Below are 19555 nucleotides of genomic sequence, written 5' to 3' on the forward strand. Positions count from 1 at the left end.
TCGCATTTCAGAACTTCAGGCGCTGTCCTGTAGGGAACCGTATCTCCGTTTGACAGACTGCGGGGTATCTTTACGCACGGTGCCTTCTTTTCTACCAAAGGTAGTCTCTCCTTTTCATCTCAACCAGTCGGTTGAATTGCCTTCCTTCTCGTCGGAGGATTCTAGACATCTGCGTTCCTTGGATGTCAAGCGGTGTCTTTTGCAGTATCTAGCATCTACAAATGATTTTCGACTCTCAGACCACTTGTTTGTCCTTTGGTCAGGACCTAGGAAGGGTTGTATGGCTTCCAAGGCTACTATCGCCCGTTGGTTGAAGGGTGCGATAGTCTCGGCGTATATAACGGCTGGAAGACAACCACCGTTGGCTGTTAAGGCTCATTCTGTAAGGGCTCAAGCGGCCTCTTGGGCGGAGAGTATGTCAGTATCTGCCCAAGAGATCTGTAGGGCGGCTACCTGGAAGTCACTGCATACCTTTTCCAAGCACTATCGTCTGGACATACGTGCTCCCGTGTTCGGATCTTTCGGAGATAGTGTCATTCGAGCAGGGCTTTCCAAGGCCCACCCGTAGTAGGGAAGCTTTGGTACATCCCACCGTCTGGACTGATCCTGGTACGTACAGGGAAAAGAAAATTATTCCTCACCTGCTAATTTTCGTTCCTGTAGTACCAAGGATCAGTCCAGACACCCTCCCTAATTTTTGGGGGGAATTCTTGTTTTGGGAACGCCTCTGCTCGTCATTGCTACTCTTTTCTGTCTCTACCTCTGTCATTCCCTAGTTCTCTAGGAAATGATCGAGTTTTGTGTGTTTGTTAGTTGCAAGTTCCATTGTTGTAATTGTTTTTTAAAACAGTTCAATTGTTATTTACACTTTTCTGAACAGTTGTGTTTCTTGATTCCTCCATTTTTCCTCTTTTTGGCTCTGAAAGTCTTATTACTGAGGATTCTAGCTTCAGGTGTGAGGTCATATAGGACCTCCCCCCTCGAGTTTTTGTTCTGACTCCATCTGCTGGACAGGGGACATAACCCACCGTCTGGACTGATCCTTGGTACTACAGGAACGAAAATTAGCAGGTGAGGAATAATTTTCTTTTCCTCCGCACCCTTGGGAGTGTTTTTTGTAAAAACGGGCCATTCACTCTGAACACCAAGTTCTGGGAGAGTGGAAATGCAAAATGTAAGGACATAAGGGTAAAAAAAAAAGTCTTAATGCAAACTTTAAACAAACAAAATGGATGTTTCATGTTCTGCCATCTGGCCACTCGTGCTGCCCTTCTTACAATAAGGGCTGAGATTTCAGTAAGTGCCTGAATCGGGCTTCCTCAGGACCTACCCACCGCGTTACTTTGCTGTGTTTATTGAGTCTGACACATTTTTTAATTTTTCTACTGTTTCCCATAGAGCTTTCCCACCCCTGACATTTGTAACAAAGCAAGGGGGTTATTTTCCAAGCCGCGTTATGGCCTTAACGCATGCGAAAAGCACCATAACGCAGGGTGCGATGCTAAAGTGGGAAAGGGGGAGGAGTTTGGGGCGGGATTTCTGTCCACGTGGGCTGGCTTCACAAAGCCACATCACACAGTTTTAACACCGGAAATAACTGCACCCTTTTTCATTGGCGTTAAGCTGTGCAATATGGCTATATCGCACTTTGCAATCTTTTCGCAGGAAGCATTTTGAGTACTTTTAGGCTGTTGGGGGAGAGAGAGAGTGCCTAGCTATAAGGCCCTTCTAGTACTTAGGTATTTATACCTCTATATGAGGCTCACCTAGTAACTCGAGGTGAGGTTTAGGTAGTAGTGTAGGGGTAGGGACCACTTTGACATTGAGTGAGATGTATGAACAGAACAGTACATTCTTGTGAAGATTTGATGTCCTTTGGAGTGAGGAAACTCACACAAAGATGAGATTTGTGCAGTGTTCTCTCCACCTAGCTTAATGTCCATTTCGTCTTGTAGCACTTTAATTTCCTCTGCTTGCTATTCCATCACCTAATCCCTGGGTCATGGGTAAGGGCCACTTAAAGTAAAATGTGCTCAATGATTTGAGTAGAAGAGTGCCCAAAGGAACTCTCCCTTCCGTTCCCTCTCCTTTCTGCATAATATCTGTAGCTAAGTGTGGACCACGGATTCACCTTTCCGGACTCTGACTGATGCTCTTCCACCAAATACAGCAAGACGGATTATCACCCATTAAACTGATACAGACATACCAACCACTGCACGTTCTACTTCTTGTTAAACTTCTATCATCCTATTCTTCTACTCCCAGTTAGAACCATCCTTGTTTATTGTAACTGCTTTTTCTGCGCACTTGTTATAATTTGTAAATGTATACTCTCATGTTATAGTTATGTACGTTTATAATATATTGATCACCCCTTGTTTTATGTAAACCGACATGATACGAATTTCCGTAAATGCCGGTATAGAAAAACTCAAATAAAATAAATAAATAAGTCCTAATTCCCTGGCTAATTTCTTCCAGCGCTAGAGCTCCTGAAATGGTTCAACGTGCTACCCAGGGGAGGATCCCTTCCCCAGCATGCTGCCTATACGATTAAATCTCCCGGCCTCATATTCAAACACAGCCCTTGTTTACTCTCGGAACTCACCTCAGGTCCCCCCATTGGATCCTCATTATCTAACTTTGGTGGTTTAGGGGTTCCCTTGTTCTTGAGGGCCATGAATAATGCATTCTTCTTTATAGCTGGGCTTTGTTTCACCCCCAGAGTCACTTCCTCACATTCCTCTCCTATCTTAGAAGGCACACTTTAACAGGAGGGCTCATACTGGAAGGAGAAGGAACGGGCCCATCGAAAATGTCCCAGTCTAAAGGGGCAACAGTGACCACCTGATGAACCTTGACAGGGTTTACTGCTACTCCCCACTGTAAGCGGGTAGACGAGCTGCAACTTAGCTCACCCTGATTGACAGCAGCACCAGCACGCTGTTGTTGGGCAGTTTCATTTGTTCATACAGCAAAGTTGATGAGTACCTCCTGGTGCTGTACCCTGATGTTTAGCTGCTCCTCCTCCCACTGCAAAGCAGCCACCCCTTCCTGGAGGACGGTGACTTGGTTGTCTAGGCTTTGACAAGCAGGCAAGAAAACCCAACATCTCTGGTAGACTTGTGGGAGAGCACATTGGCCATAGCAAGGGGAAGTGCTTGGTGCAATGCCACTACCTCTGTGTCCCAGGGTTCCTAGGTGCATTTTGGGTGGAAGAGAATTTGGGCCACGGCAAACCAGGGTTGATGCCCTGTCCAACCTGGTAGTAGGACCTGCAGCTCTTGCTTTTTCGCCATGTCACTAACAAAATGGGCAGATCAGCTCCTGTCTCCCCCCTTTTTCTAATGGGCAGGTCAACCTCCCCACACCCCAAAACTGGGCAAAATAACCCAAGGATCCCACTTTTGTCACCAACTGTAGTGTGCAAGGGTTCGAAGATCCCCCAGATTTTGCCCAGTTCCGTACCTGTGCTGAGAGGTTCTGGTGTGAGCACTTCCAGTTACTAATGTGTCGGCTTATAAGACTTGATCACACCTTCATCTACCCTATCCCCCTTTTCCTGCCCTATTTATTTATTTATTTATTTATTTATTTTTGGTTTTTATATACCGGAAGTTCCTGTATAATATACATATCACTCCGGTTCACAGATAACAGAGATAACTATCGCCGAGATGGCGGTTTACATGGAACATATAGAACAGTTGTAGTATGTTTCTAGATATTTGTTTATTTTGAATTTTTCTATACCGACGTTCATGTAGCAAATACATATCACATCGGTTTACATTGAAACAGTAGTTGCATAAGAGCATTACATGGAACAGGGGTTAAACGTAACTGGGGTCCATGAAGATAAATACCCGGGGTAAATACAAACTGCTAATTCAACATTCAAGTATAGTGCAAACAATAATAATTCAAATATTAACAATTGAACTTAACAAACAAATCATAAATAAACTCAGGAGCGTACATTGAAATGTAGTCAAAATCAGGATGAGGTGCTATTGCAAATTAATGAGAAGAGCTAGAAGACATGACATTGGAGGGAGGGGGAGACAGATCAAGGGGGACCGGGGTGAAGAAGAGGGGGCTAGGGGGAAATTTGTTAATGGTAAGAGAGCATACCAAGGAAGGACAGGTGAGAGAGAAAAGGGGGAATCTAACTGAAGATAATAAGAGGCGGCTGTGTGTCAGTGGGAATGGTGGTAGGTAGGAACTAGGGGAGTGAAGGAAAGTATAGGAGTGTGAGGGAAGAGTAGGGAGTTAAGCCAGTCTGAGTTAAATCTTTTGTTGTAATGAAAGAAAAGATGCAGTGAGTCCTGACTGTAGGAATAGTAATAATACTCTGAGAGAGTAATGATATAGAAAGGGTGATTATATTTTCTCTTAGCAACAATATCACAGATTACAGGTAGAAAAAACACACAAAAGCAAAGCTAAATATCCATATGTGTGCAAATCAGTGGCAGTGTACGTTCCTGAATTGCCTGTCAGGCAGGCAAAGCAATGGCTGCACTCAGGTAGATATCATGGGCAGCACTGGGAAGGCTTTCATACACACGTCTGTGTTCGGCTTAATGACTTGCTAGCTCTTCAGTTTCTTAGTCTTTGTTACCGTCTTTTATGCTTATTGGGTGTCTCATCCTTGCATCATAAAGCTCTTCACCTTTTCGTTAGTGATGCCGCACCCTCCTTTTTCTGTCTTTTTTTTTTTTTTGCCTCCCCATCTGTGTTTCATTTCCTGGCTTTGCCATTTTATTCTTTCCAGAACAGATAAAACAAACTTTTTTTTTTTACTCCTTTGCCTATTTACTCAGTCAGGTCGATCCAGTAAGGGCAGGTAGGAAGAGCTGCGTTAGTGCCGGGCGCACCCGCGGTTGCCACACGCACAGTCAGGCTCACCTACCGCTCAATACTGTAATCTCATGCAAATGCAAGCCGCGTCTGCGAAGCGTTAGGCCCGCGCAACCCATTTTACTGTATAGGCGCTTAATACAGCGCCTATACAGTAACCTGGGTGCGCTGGTACCTGTCATTTCAGCTGACAGGCACCAGGAAGTGGATCCCAACTTTAACCCATGAAAACCTAAAAACCGAAAATCCCCTCCTCCCGAAGCAGCTCGACATGCGCCAACTTACCTTTTGTTGCTTTTCAGCCCTTTCAGCCTTCTCTGCCGTCCTCCGGAGGTGGGGCAGCCGGCGGCTTGCAGCGGTGTCCCCCCCACGCAGGTCCCGGTTCTCCTGGCTCTTGATGACAGCGGCTGCCTCCAGCGCTCACGTCACCAGCGGCCAAGAAATTAAAAGAAGAGCGCGGGTGCAGCCAAGGGGGGAAAAAAAAAAGACATCACGCCCGCCCGTCCCTGCGCTTTCATTGGCTATTTGGGAGCTCATGCCAATGAGGCGGGGGGGGGGGGGGGTAGCTGTCAGCCAGAAGTCGAGCTGGAGTCCCTGTGGGAACATCGTCGAGAGCCAGGAGAACCGGGACCTGCGCGGGGTGGGGGCCGCGCCGCTGCAAGCCGCTGGCTGCCCCCTCCGGAGGACGACAGAGAAGGTTGAAGGGGCTGAAAGCAACAAAAAGTAAGTTGATAACATGTCGAGTTGCTTTGGGAGGAGGGGATTTTGTTTTTAGGTTTCTTTTTGGGGGAAAGTTTGCCGCCTACCCTTACCCCTGCCTCTAACGCAGGGGTAAGGGTAGGAAGTAAGTTAGCAGGTTAAACGCGCGGCAAAATGGCAGGGTAAATAGCGCGTTACTGGATGGGAGGGGATAGCTAATTCGCTCGTTTACATCTGATATACATGCCACAGGCGGAAGGGGTTACCCGGGGATTTAAAGAGGCGGTGAGGATGGGTTAAAGGGGGTTGTGGATCGCGGGAAGGGCTAACGCAGCCGGAAAGTGAGTAGAACGCGGGTTAGGAGCGGGGTAACCGCGGTCGCACTTTACTGTATCGGCCTGAGTGTGAGAAAACTGTCAAAGTGCAGGCATTGTTTAGGGATGCAGTTCCTTGCTATGCGGTTTACACAGGAAGCAAATACACTGCCTAGGCCTCATGCAAAGACAGGAAATCAGTGCCTAATCACTGTTACAACAGGGAGCCTGACGGCAGAAAGAATTCACTGCTTTTTAACGCAGAAAGGCTTTCTTTCAGTACCTGTCTTAAGTTAGCTGGATAAGTGCTAATATTCAGAGTTATCCAGGTAAGTTAGACTTGCCAAAGAGCAGGTCTTACTTAGCCAGATGTAAGTTATGCAGCTTTGGGGATGTGGAACAGCGTAGCCATGCTGCTGGGTAAGTCTCATCTGCCTAACTTGCGTAGATGTTGTGCTTTAAATTAGTATTATTTATTTATTATTTATTATTTTTGCTATACCGGCTTTCATGACATGAATCACATCAAACCGGTTTACATTTAACAAACTGTGCAAGGTAAGGGAGAACTCAAACACCTGGAACAAGAGCATTGTAAGGAGAGTGACAGTTACAATAAAACAGGGAAATAAATAACTGGGAGCTGGAAGCGAGAAGACGGGAAGTTAACTGACAGCAAATTATTTACAAGGTAGCAAGATTGAATCCGATAAAATGTGATTCGTATAAAAAATGACATTGATAACAAGGTGAAGGTGATGACAGCGAAGTGAATAGATTGTTATTTAAATCCATTTTTGATCATGTGTTTGAGATGTCTGGTGTAGGTCTCAGTCGGGGTTTGGAAAGGCTTTTTTAAAAAGCCAAGTTTTCAGCCTTTTCCTGAACGTTGGTAGGCAGGGTTCCTGTCTCAGGTCCGCTGGGATGGAGTTCCATAATGGTGGACCTGCTGTTGAGAACGCTCTGGCACAGAGAGACTTATGATGCATGGTTTTTGCGTGAGGCACCTGAAGAGATTCTTTGTAAGATTCCCTGATGGGTCTGGTGGACGTGTGTTTTTTGAAGGGAATTTGTAAGTTGAGCTGGGCCTGTTGATGGATGACTTTGTAGATGGTGGTGATGGATTTGTAGATGATTCTGTAGTGGATCGGTAACCAGTGAAGGTCCTTGTGGATTGGGGAGATGTGGTCGATTCTCCTGGAGTTCGTCAGGATTCTGGCTGCTGTATTCTGCACCATTTGTTGAGGTTTGGTGTGGGACGCTGGGAGATCCAGTAGTAGCGAGTTACAGTAATCTAGCTTGGAGAAGATTATTGCTTGAAGAATTGTTCTGAAGTCCCTGGAGTGGAATAGAGGTTTTATTCTTTTAAGGATATGTAATTTGTGAAAGCAATCTTTGGTAGTTTGGTTGATGAATGGTTTTAGGTTGAGATGGTTATCCATGATGGCTCCTAGGTCTCTTCCGTGAGAGGTTTGAAGGAGGGCTGGTGGCTTTGAAGAGGTATTGTTGTTTTCCGGGGATATAAGCAGAAATTCCGTTTTCGAAGAATTGAGTATTAGGTTTAGGCTGGTGAGGAGGTGGTTGATCTCTAGTAGGCAGCTTATCTCAGAATTCTAATGTTTTTGAAATGGATTCTTTTACCGGGATCACGATCTGGACATCGTCAGCAAAAAGGAAGTGTTTCAGGTTTAGTTTCGTTAGCAGTTGGCAGAGGGGGAGCAGGTAAACATCAAAGAGCATGGGTGAAAGGGAGGAGCCCTGCAGAACCCCTAGAGAGGATATCTACGTGAGTGTCTTGCCTTTTGACTTTCTCCAATTGCAGACTCAGTTTCTTTCAAGGCACTTTCGCCATTTTTCCAGCTTTATTCACTCGGCAGCCTGGCTGCACCGAGCCGTCTCAGAACAGCAGGGGGTGCACTGGCACAGCTGTGTTGGGGGGATGGGTCTCGGTACTGGTGCAGCTGGGACAGGGTGGCACTGCGGGGCAGGAGTGAGGTGCACTGGTAGCATTATGGGGAGAGCCCTGCATTACCCAGGTCGGGCTCTCCTGAGCTGCCGTTACCTCTCTTGTCTGTCTGTCTGTCTGTTAGGGATCTGCTGGAGTTTGTATTAACGCCTGCACTGCTTCTGCCTTTCCTCCCTCTCGCAGGCAGGGTTCGCCTTTCAGCCGCTGTACAAGAAGGAGGGTGAGATCTGGGAGCCGGTCCAGGCGGTGGCACTTCCCTTCCTGCCTCCCAATGCAGGTAAGAGAGAGCACAGGAGGCGCTGCTTTGTGCGCATTCTTCCCCGTCTGGGGAAAAGATCCTTGCGGCTGAGGCTTCAGCTCGGATGGGGCTTTCCGAAGCAGAAGTGTGGTCTCTCGAGTGCAAGACCAATCACAGCTAAGACTTATTTGATCCGTTTTGCATCGTCGTTTGATTCCACATCCTGTGCAGAAGAGAGGATGGCAGAGGGCATTCCTTAAAACGACTTCCTGCAACAAACTGTGTGGCCTCTGAGTGTAGCCACGAGCTCTTACTAGTGGCTGAGTTCAGTTTTTCCTTCCCTGCCTGTCCTCCTCTGTGTGCTACTCCTACCACTTAACACTTCTGTCGTGCTACTTGGATGCACACAGCACTGTACAGATAAATGACTGAGTCCTGTTCTGTGGCGCCTTCAGTCCATTCAAGGGATACGGACAAACCAAATGAGGCATGGGGGTAATTTATTGTAAGAAAAAAACCCCAAAACTGAGGTTAAAACCAGCAAGGCGCTGATCCGGGAGAGCCAGGGTTCAGGATGTCAGAAAGGAGGGATTTTAGGCTGGGTATGACCCAGCGACACGCAGGAAGGTGGAAAGCACAGAGCCCAGGAGAAGGACCTACAAGAGCGGCTCGCTAGATGAGGAGCTGTACAGGGAAGGCACTTGGAGGTGAGAAGGAGAAGCTTGACGTGAATGCAGGCGGGGAGCTAATGTAGTGCCGTGAGGAGAGGGGGGTTATGTGGTCAGAATGACATAGGAGGAAGATAATTTGGGCTCCTGAATTTTGAATACATTCCCAATCCCCTTCCCTGCCACTTTCCGTCTGACTCGGGGGGGAACTTAGGCAGGGTCAGACCCCCCCCCCCCCCCCCCAGGTCCAGTGAGCCCAGCCTCCTGTCTCTGACGGTGACCAGTGTTACATGAATGAGTGTGTTCCCTGTACGTAGCAGGATCAGTCCAGACCGTGGGTTATGTCCCCCTTCCAGCAGATGGAGTCAGAGCAAAAACTGAGAGGGCGGTCCCTCATAACTGGGGCGCCCTCTGTAAACCTTCAGTATTTCTCTGACTCCAGCAAATGGCAGTTGCACCTTCGGTTCCCCAGTTCATTTATAGAATAGTTTACAGAATTTCTTTATTCTTTGTTTTCCTCTAATTCTTTCCTTGGATGGATCATAGTTATAAAGTTTAAAAAAAAAAAAGCCTCCGTGTTCAGCAGGCAGAGCTTTGTTTTCAGGGACAGGTCTGTCTTGTACATGCCGTCTTATGTTATTCTGTTGTTGTTGGGGTAAGTGTTTACTTATTTCTTACAGCCAGTATTTCAGCTGCCTCAGGGGTGAATGTTGGCGGTCCAACCTCTCCCCCACGACCCCCTGCTGCCCTGAGATGTCTTTTCTTCCTCGGGGCAGCCTAACAGTTGCAGAGACGCACCATTCCTCTGACTGAATGGGAGAGCGGGTTGTTTCTGACAGGTAGCAGCGCTGAATTTCTTGTCCTGTGAGGAGCTGGGTGCAGGGGGAGGGGTGATCCAGTCCCTTCCCCGTGGAGACCCCTGAGAAGCCTCATTCCTCAGGGGTCTCATCAGAGAAGTAAAATCCCTCCGTCATTTTAACATCCCTGAGAAGTCTCATACCTCAGGGGTCTCATCAGAGAAGTAAAATCCCTCTGTCACTTTAACATCCCTGAGAAGCCTCATACCTCAGGGGTCTCAGAGAAGTAAAATCCCTCCGTCATTTTAACATCCCTGAGAAGTCTCATACCTCAGGTCTCTCATCAGAGAAGTAAAATCCCTCTGTCACTTTAATATCCCTGAGAAGCCTCATACCTCAGGGGTCTCATCAGAGAAGTAAAATCCCTCCGTCACTTTAACATCCCTGAGAAGCCTCATACCTCAGGGGTCTCATCAGAGAAGTAAAATCCCTCCGTCACTTTAACATCCCTGAGAAGCCTCATACCTCAGGTCTCTCATCAGAAACGTAAAATCCCTCTGTCACTTTAGGCTGCCTGGAGGGGAAAGGAAAAAGAGGAAAGGTTTTTACTTTTTATTAATCAGTACCCTGTACAAGGACCAGCAGCTTATGGGGGAAGGAGCGGAGAACAGTTTTCTCTCTCTCCCGCTCGCAGCAGCTGGGCACAGAAGGACTTTGCCATTCCCGTGGCAACTCCTCACCCCCCCCCCCCCCCTTCCCTCCCGATGCCTCGATTGCCATTTTGTATCCACATGTGGAGAGCCAGCCTGCTGCACCTCTTTCTTTGCCAGATGGGGAAAGGGAATTCTCATTTTACTACTGATTTTGTGCTTTTATTACACCTAATGTAAGCCCTGTGCAACCATCTGACCTAGAGTCCACCTCTCCTCCCGATGCAGCCCCTCCCCGGGGGGGGGGGGGGGAACCTTAAAGAGACAGCAGGCCTTTTCTTCTAAGTTTGTGATTTTAATGCACAAAGCTTTTTTTTCGAAGCGGAAGCTGAATGGCAGGAGGAGGGACTTGTACCAGCAAAGGTCCCCAGGCCATCAGGGGTGTTGGATCCCTCTAGGGCAGGGGTGGGCAATTAATTTTCCCATGGGGCCGCATGAGAAATTGGGATGGTTTTAGAGGGCCGGACTAATATAATTAACTCACAGCCCGATCCAGTAAAGTCCGTGGGAGAGCGGACTAACGCCCGCTCTCCCGGCGCGCGCACCGGCCCCTCGCCGGTGCGAGCGATCCAGTATTTAAATTAGGTGACGCGGTGCAAACGAGGAAAAGGAGGCGCTAGGGACACTAGCGCGTCCCTAGCGCCTCCTTTTGGCCTGGAGCGGCGGCTGTCAGCGGGTTTGACAGCCGACGCTCAATTTTGCCGGCGTCTGTTCTCGAGCCCGCTGACAGCCACGGGCTCGGAAACCGGACGCCGGCAAAATTGAGCGTCCGGTTTTCGGCCCGACAGCCGCGGGCCGAATTCAAAAAAATTTTTTTTTTTTTTTTTTTTACCTTTTTATACTTTTGGGAACCTCCGACTTAATATCGCTATGATATTAAGTCGGAGGGTGCACAGAAAAGCAGTTTTTACTGCTTTTCTGTGCACTTCCCTGGCGCCGGAAGAAATTAGCGCCGACCTTTGGGCGGCGCTAATTTCTTAGAGTAAAATGTGCGGCTTGGCTGCACATTTTACTTACTGGATCGCTCGGGAATACCTAATAGGGCCATCAACATGCATTTGCATGTTGAGGGCGCTATTAGGTGCCGCGGGTGGGCCGCGTGTTTTCCTCCCCTTACTGAATAAGGGGTAAGGGAAAACACGCGTCCAGAGCAGGGTGACAGTGCGCTCCGACGGAGCACACTTTACTGGATCGACCTGTTAGTTCTCAATAGCCCTACTTATGAAAAGACAGCAGTTTACCACCAATGTATGTCCTCTGAGAAAACACAACAAATAAAACCGATACAAACGCTTACATGCTAGCAAAATATCTCATCTCGGTAACAGACACAGAACCGACCTAACATACTCCCAGGATCTGTAGTAATGCACATAAACTAATCCGCACACAGTTACACCTGTATTATGGAATACACTCAAACAGGAGCAACCCTATCTATGAAAAGGCAACACTACAAATATTAAATCAGGTCCTAAAAACCAATACACCTCTTATTAGGAAAACAGAACTAGCAAGCAGCTATAGATCCCCACACAGAAATAATTGTAAAACTATACTAATAAGCAGAATAAATGTTTCAAAACAGCTATGAACATCCAACAATTAAAAACGCATAAAAACTATTAAACATTCTCCAAACACCAATAAAATATTTCAAAAAAGCAGACATCACACAATTTAAAATGGCAGTCAAGAAAAATAAACTTAAAGCCACCTTTACTTACCCCCTCCAGCAGCTCTCCTACTCCCCTTCCCTGCAGGCCGTGGCACTCACCAGAAGCAGCAGTAGAAGCTAAGCTCTATACTTATGGTCCTCTTCCTTAGTGCCCATGTCTCTCTCACACACACCATACCAGTCATGCCCCCATGACCAGTTTCTGTCTCTCACACACCAATCATCTCCCAAACAGTCTTTGGCACACACACACACCAGTCGCCTTCCTGAACAGTTTCTCTCATGCCATACACACACACACACAGGCTTCCCACTCCCGTGTTCTACTTGCATATATGGTCTTCTCACTCTCATAATCACTTTCTCTGTCTCTCTCTCTCACACACACACACACACACACACTCACTCACCAGTCTCTCACTCCCATGCTTGTTCTCTCCACATGCACAGGCTTCTCATTCCCAAAATCACTTTCTTTCTCTCTCTCTCACACACACACACACACCAGTCTCTCACTCCCATGTTCTCTTTCAGATATACCGGCTTCTCCCTCCCATGATGTGTCTCTCACACACCCGGGTTTCTCACTCCCATGCTCACTCTTCACATGCACAGGCTTCTCATTCCCATAATCACTTTTTCTCTCTCTCTCTCTCACACACACACACACCAGTCACCTGATCTCACTCATGCATGCATACACACACACACACAGGCTTCCCACTCCCAAGTTCTCTTTCAGATATACAGGCTTCTCCCTCCCATGCTGTGTCTCACACACACCCATGTTTCTCACTCCCATGCTCACTCTCTTCACATGCACAGGCTTCTCATTCCCATAATCACTTTCTCTCTGTTACACACACACCCAGTCTCTCTCATTTCCATGCTCACTCTCCACGTGCACAGGCTTCTCATTCCCTGAATCACATTCTCTCACATTCACACACACCAGTCTTTTTCTCTCACACACACAGTCACCTTACCAAGCAGTCTCTCTCTCTCATGCATGCACACTCACCCAGGTTTCTCACTCCCACAACTCCAGGCTTCTTATGCTCATGCTTTCCCACAGCTTTTTCTCTCACATACACACACACACACATCAGTCACCTCCCTGACTAATGCCTCACACTCTCACATACACATCAGTCATCTCCCTGAGCAGTCACTTTCATTGTCTCTCACATACACACACACACATCAGCTCTCTGACCAGTCAATCACACACAGGCTGGCTGGCTGCTTCTCACTCTCTCTTACTCACTTCCTCTTCCCCCTACATATGTCACGGAGTTTTTTGCCAGTCCGCGGCGCGCGCTCCCGGTCTCTCCCGCTGCCGTTGCCGCTGGGCTGTCAGCACGTTCAAGCCCAGTGGGAACGGCAGCGGTGTTGGAAGAAGCTGTGGCACCCGCGGCTGGCCTTTTCTTCTTCCCGCGCCTGCCCCCCTCCCGTGACCCAAAACAGGAAGTGATACAGGGAGCGGTGCGCGGGAAGGAGAAAGAGCCGTGCCGCGTCGGCTGCAGCATCGGCCCCCGAGCAATTGAACCAGCCGGCAATCGAGAAAGGAGTCAGCAGCATGAGCCCCCGCAGGCCAAGAAAGAAGAATCCCATCGGCCGCGGGAGGCTCATGCTGCTGACTCCTTTCTCGATTGCCGGCTGGTTCAATTGCTCGGGAGCCGATGCTGCAGCCGACGCGGCACGGCTCTTTCTCCTTCCCGCGCACCGCTCCCTGTATCACTTCCTGTTTCGGGTCACGGGAGGGGGGCAGGCGCGGGAAGAAGAAAAGGCCAGCCGCGGGTGCCACAGCTTCTTCCAACACCGCTGCCGTTCCCACTGGGCTTGAACGTGCTGACAGCCCAGCGGCAACGGCAGCGGGAGAGACCGGGAGTGCGCGCCGCGGACCGGCAAAAAACTCCGTGACATATGTAGGAAAGAAACTCGAGCGAAGGCACGCTGCCCGATTGCCTTGCCCAGCACCGGCCAATCGGACAGCGTGCCTTCGCTCGAGTCACTCCCTCCCCCCCCCCCGGACGCTGTAAAAAAAAAAAAACCAGTTCATTCTCCGCTCCCTCGCTCCCCGATTGGCCGGCCAATCGGGGAGCGAGGGAGCGGAGAATTGAACTGCTGCCTTCCCTCTGCAAGGGAAGGCAGCAGTGCCTCATTCCTCGTCTGCTCTCAGCAGTGGGCGGGCCGGATTCAGCCCGCGGGCCGCCCCTTGCCCAGGTCTGCTCTAGGGGACAGTCAGGACGGACAGCTGTTAATTCCTTGGGGCTTTAGCTCCTAATCTGCCGGACCCTGGGTCGCAGGACCTTCTCCTTGGGGATGCAGATGGGAACATTGATGGGTCCGCCCCAGACGAGTTGGACCAGATCATTAAATTGCTTGGAGAGAATAAGGTGCATAAATTGCTGGAAGATCGTCACTACGCAGACCCGGTTCAGAGGCCAATGGCGTTATCGTCAGACTAGACCAGTGCCTCACAGGACTCCCTCTTCGTGGTCGCAGTCCAGGTCTCATTCCTTTCGAGGCTGCAGACCGGCTCAGAACTCCTCTACGCACAGAGCTTCTGCTACTTCTACCCAATGAAACGTTGCCGGTCCACTCTTCGGTTCCCAGGATAGGAGGACATCTTTCCCTCTTCTACGAGGAGTGGATCATAATCACCTCAGACCAGTGGGATATTCTACGGCACGGTTACGCCTTAAAATTTGCTCGACCTCTCAGATAGGTTTGTCTTCTCTCCGTGCGGTCTCATCAAGCAGTGAGCTGTGCAACAAACACTGGATCAGCTCCTGGATTTGGGTGCCATTCTCCCTGTACCAGAACAAGGGTTCGGCCATTATTTCGTCTACTTCGTAGTCCCCAAGATGGTCAAGATACCACACTTCAGGATGGAAACCCTGCGCTTAGTGATTGCCACGGTACACTGGGAACAGTTCCTCACGTCCTTGGACTTGACAGAGGCTTATCTTCATATCCCCATCCTGTAGGAGCATCAGCGCTTCCTCCGCTTCAAGATTTTAGGGCAGCATTTCAAGTTCCAGGCCCTGCCCTTTGTCCTGGTGACCGCTCCTCGCACCTTCACCAAAGTTATGGTGGTGGTGGCGGTGGCTCTGCGGAGGGAAGGGATTCTGGTCCATCCCTATTTGGGCAACAGGCTCATCCGGGTGAAGTCCACGGATTTGTGCCAGCACTCAGTGGAAAGAGTATTACTTCTCCTCCAGTCGCTAGGCTGCATCGTCAATTTTGCCAAGAGCAGCCTCACTCCAGCACAGTCACTCGACTTTTTGGGAGCTCATTTCGGCACCAATGTGGGCACAGTCTCTCTTTGTTGGATCGGGCCCAATCTCTCCTCTCTCAGGTTCAGTGCTTTTGGAACCTCCGACTTCCCACTGCTTGGGACTATCTCCAGGTGCTGGGCTCCATGGCCTCCACTATAGATGTAGTGCCTTGGGCGTTGCCCACATGCGTCCCTTGCAAAGAGCATTACTCTCCTGTTGGCAGTCGGTGTTTTGGGAATTTCAGATTCTTCTGCCACTATCATCTCTAGCCAAGGACAGCCTGACCTGGTGGCTTAACCTGGATCACTTGCTAAGAGTGGTAGAGGTTCTGCAGTGGGTGATCATTACGACAGACTCCAGCCTCGCTGGCTGGGGAGGCTGTGTGCGGACGCCAATCGACGCAGGGGCAGTGGACGCCAGTTCAGTCAGCGTGGCCCATCAACTGTCTGGAGACAATCTGGGGGAGCAGATGGTTGGGAGAGCTTTCAAAACCACTAATGCTACTTCTGGAACAAATTCATAAAGAGAGAGAGAATCTTACCAAGTTTTTGGTTTTTTTTCTAAATTGATTTATAATAAATGCGGCTCCTGTTCGTACCCCAGATCAGTCCAGACAGGTGGGTTTTGCATCCCTGCCAGCAGATGGAGGCAGAGAATAAAAACTTTTGAGGTTCTGCTACAAAATTGAGAGTGCCGCCTGCAGTCCCTCAGTATTTCTCTGACTCCAGCAGATGGAAGAGGTGCAGACCTGCAGTTAAGAAAGAAAGAAGGGACAGAAGAGGAGAAGTTAGAAGTCACTCCCTGAGGTGTAAGGGTCCTTCGTGGGCCATCCTTCAGGTGGAGCGGGGGCTTGGTAATCCCTGATCAGCTTTACCCACAGCAGATCCAGGGGTCCTGGTTCCCTCTTATCCCCTGAAGGCTCCTTCCCAGAGGTGTTGCCAGCAGCAGGGATGTATTCCTTTTTTTACTTGAATGTCTTCCTTTGCTGTGGCTGCTAATACTTTTTTAAAGAGTTACAGCCGCTTGGGCTGTTTCTGGTTTGATCATTGGGACAGGCCCGGGCTGGGGAAGGGAGCAGTGTAGCCCCTCTGTTCGCGGCTTTGGGCTGCTCGGGGAGCCAGAGGCTGCTTTGAGCCGTGTTCCCTTCACCTCTCGTACTGCGCAATCATGCGGCTTCTGTTCCTCTGCAGCAGGCCCAGCTGTGTGGAGACAAGATGGTACCGACAGTGGTTTCCCAGTGTGGAAAAGCTTGTCGGGCCAGCAGCCTGGCTCATGGACAGCTGAATGCAGCGGCGCTGTGCCGTGATTTGTCTCTGGAGGGAGGGGCCCTCCAAGGGGGAACTAGGCCGGTAGGAGAGTCACAGGTTCTCAAGGCCCTGTCAGGATCAATACTGGGAGCTAAACAACCTGTCCTACCAGCCTCGTTCCCTCCTAGAGGCACTTTGCACTTGTCCACATTAAATTTCATCTGCCATTTGGATGCCCAATCTTCCAGTCTTGCAAGGTCTTCCTGCAATTTATCACAATCTGCTTGTGATTTAACCACTCTGAATAATTTTGTATCATCTGCAAATTTGATTATCTCACTCATCGTATTTCTTTCCAGATCATTTATAAATATATTGAACAGTAAGGGTCCCCAATACAGATCCCTGAGGCACTCCACTGTCCACTCCCTTCCACTGAGAAAATTGCCCATTTAATCCTACTCTCTGTTTCCTGTCTTTTAGCCAGTTTGCAATCCACGAAAGGACATCGCCACCTATCCCATGACTTTTTACTTTTCCTAGAAGCCTCTCATGAGGAACTTTGTCAAACGCCTTCTGAAAATCCAAGTATACTATATCTACCGGTTCACCTTTATCCACATGTTTATTAACACCTTCAAAAAAGTGAAGCAGATTTGTGAGGCAAGACTTGCCTTGGGTAAATCCATGTTGAAAGCATGTCTTTCGATATGCTCTACGATTTTGATCTTTGGAATAGTTTCCCCTAATTTTCCCGGCACCGAAGTCAGGTTCACTGGTCTATAGGTTCCTGGAATTGTTGGGGGGTGAAGTTCAATACTCAGCTCGGCAGAGTTTTTCTAACTTCCGAGAGGATTCGGAAGTTACAATTCCAGGTGCGGATTTTGCGGATGCCAGTGCTCAGAGCTTGGGATTATCTTCAGGACCTGGGTTCAATGGCATCTATGTTGAATTTGGTGCCATTTGCTTTTGCCCACATGCACTCTGTACAGGAGGCGTTACTGTTGTGCTGGAATCAATTGAGGAGTTTCATCTGCCTCTACCCCTGCAGGCTATTTCCAGGTCCAGTCTCTGGTGGCTGTGTCGACCCTATTTGGAGAAAGGGATGGGCCTGGAGGTCTTTCACTGGGCTATAGGGATCACTGATGCTGACCTCAAGGGCTGGGAGGTGATCTGTTAAGAACAGATGGCACAAGGACTGTAGTCGCCAGTGGAAGCATCCTGGTCTATCAATCGCTTGGAAACAAAAGCAGTATGCAAGGCGTTGGTGGAATTCCTTCCACAAGTCCGAGGTCACATGGTTAGCGTGTTTTCGGACAATGCAACAACAGTGGCTTGTATCAATCGGCAAGGGGGAACAAAGAGTTGATTGGTTGCCCAAGGAGCCCGGGACCTTTTTGCCTGGGTGGAGCGATATTTGCAGGGGAGAGCCGCTCACATGTTGCGGACACGGACAGTGTGCAAGCAGACTATCTCAGCAAGCAATAGTCGGACCCGGGAGAATGGGAGCTGTCGAAGGAGGCCTTCAACTTTATCCAGTCTCGTAGGGCCAGTTCCCGTCTAGATCTGATGGCATTAAGGAGCAACGCCAAGGCAGCAAATTTCAGCCGCAGACGATAAGTCACTGCTGAGGGCTTAGACACTCGGTTTCTTCCATGGCCGACATGGATCCTGCTGTACATGTTCCCTCAGTGACCGTTAATAGGTCAAGTGTTTAGGCGCATCGAGAGGCATCTGGGCCAGGTGGTGCTGGAGAAGCTGCATCGTTCGTGTTTCGCTGATCTGTTTCAGTGCACAATTGACAGGTCCCTGAGATTGGCTCATTTGCAGGGGCTGTTAAGGCAAGGTCCTATTTTCTCGGATAGGACGGGTCACTTTTGTCTCACGACTTGACTTTTGAGAGCAGGCGCTTGCAACAAAAAGGATATTCTGCACCTGTGATTTTCATGTGTTTAGTTTTCAATTCCTTGCGGGTTCTTGGGTTGATTTGTGGTTTTTCTGTTTGGGGGGCTCCAACCTTTTGGGTTTGGCATCCGCCCTCATTTAGGGGGTTTTTGAGTTGATTCTCTCTAGTTGGCTTGGGTACAGGTCAATACTGAGAGGCTGCAGGTGGCTCTCTCGGTTATGTAGCAGGGCCTCAGAGTTTTGTTCTCTGCCGCCTCCTGCTGGTAGGGATGCAAAACCCAGTCGTCTCCACTTATCTGGGGTATTTCAGGAAGGAAAATTAGCAGGTAAGAACCACTTTTCTATTTTTGTGGCATTTGTGTTAGTTTCCGGCTGTGAGCTGGATCGTTACCTGATACTGGGTCTGACCCAGTATGGCATTTTCTTACGTTCTTCTTATGTACTGCTGCTGTAAGTGGGTGGTGCTTGGGCCTGTTTGTGGGCTCCCCTCAGCCGGATGACTTTCAGGGTGACTGAGTGTTGCCGAGGGTGAAGCACCCCTGTTTCTGGAGCAAACACTTGATGATTCTGGTGGTGGTAATGAGTATGCATGAGAGTTTTATGCAGAACGATGACATCAAAGAGATGCTGAGAGGGCCCGAGGATGGTTCGAGCAGTCCAGCTTTTGGGGCGGGGGTTTTGGCGATTGGGCATGCTCTGTTCTGGTGACAACTGGGGAGAGGTCTCTGTCTTTACTGATGGGGGGCTGTGTGCTGCTCTCACAGGCTCCGCTATCCCGGCAGTGGTTCCCCAGGACCTGGTGTACAAAGAATGCATTCAGAGCAGCCGCAGGAACACCGGAGGCAAAAAACCCAGTGTGATGCCCAATTTCACCCAGCAGGTACCGTCTGTGCGTGTGGAGACGTCTGGTTCCCAGGTTGGATGCATGCCCTGGCATCGGCAACACCCCCGCACTGCGGCGCTGTGTTCTGAGGTCCCTCCTGGCTCCACCCCCGCTTCTCATGGTGTATGCATGCCATGCCCACCCTCTCCCTCCTCCCCATCTCACGTTGCATGTGTGCTTAGGCCCGTGCTTGTATGCAAGTTGCGGTATTGGCGAAGATTGTAGGGCTTGTGTTTATCGTTACTGCTATGCCGATGTGGAAGGGATTTATGCTGGGAAGTACTCATTTGTGGAATCGAT

At 49.2% G+C, this 19555-nt stretch overlaps 1 protein-coding gene across 1 annotated transcript in view; it reads left to right on the top strand.

The window, feature by feature from the left end:
• TAF1C (TATA-box binding protein associated factor, RNA polymerase I subunit C) overlaps positions 1-19555 on the top strand; it is a 71883-nt gene that overhangs the window by 11634 nt on the left and 40694 nt on the right. Inside the window, exons 3-4 of the mRNA XM_029583126.1 lie at positions 8029-8122; positions 19137-19252. Of these exons, the coding sequence (XP_029438986.1) occupies positions 8029-8122; positions 19137-19252 (210 nt within the window). The remainder of the gene's footprint in view (positions 1-8028; positions 8123-19136; positions 19253-19555) is intronic.

Source organism: Rhinatrema bivittatum, chromosome 1 (assembly GCF_901001135.1).
Source record: "Rhinatrema bivittatum chromosome 1, aRhiBiv1.1, whole genome shotgun sequence".
NCBI lineage: Eukaryota > Metazoa > Chordata > Amphibia > Gymnophiona > Rhinatrematidae > Rhinatrema > Rhinatrema bivittatum.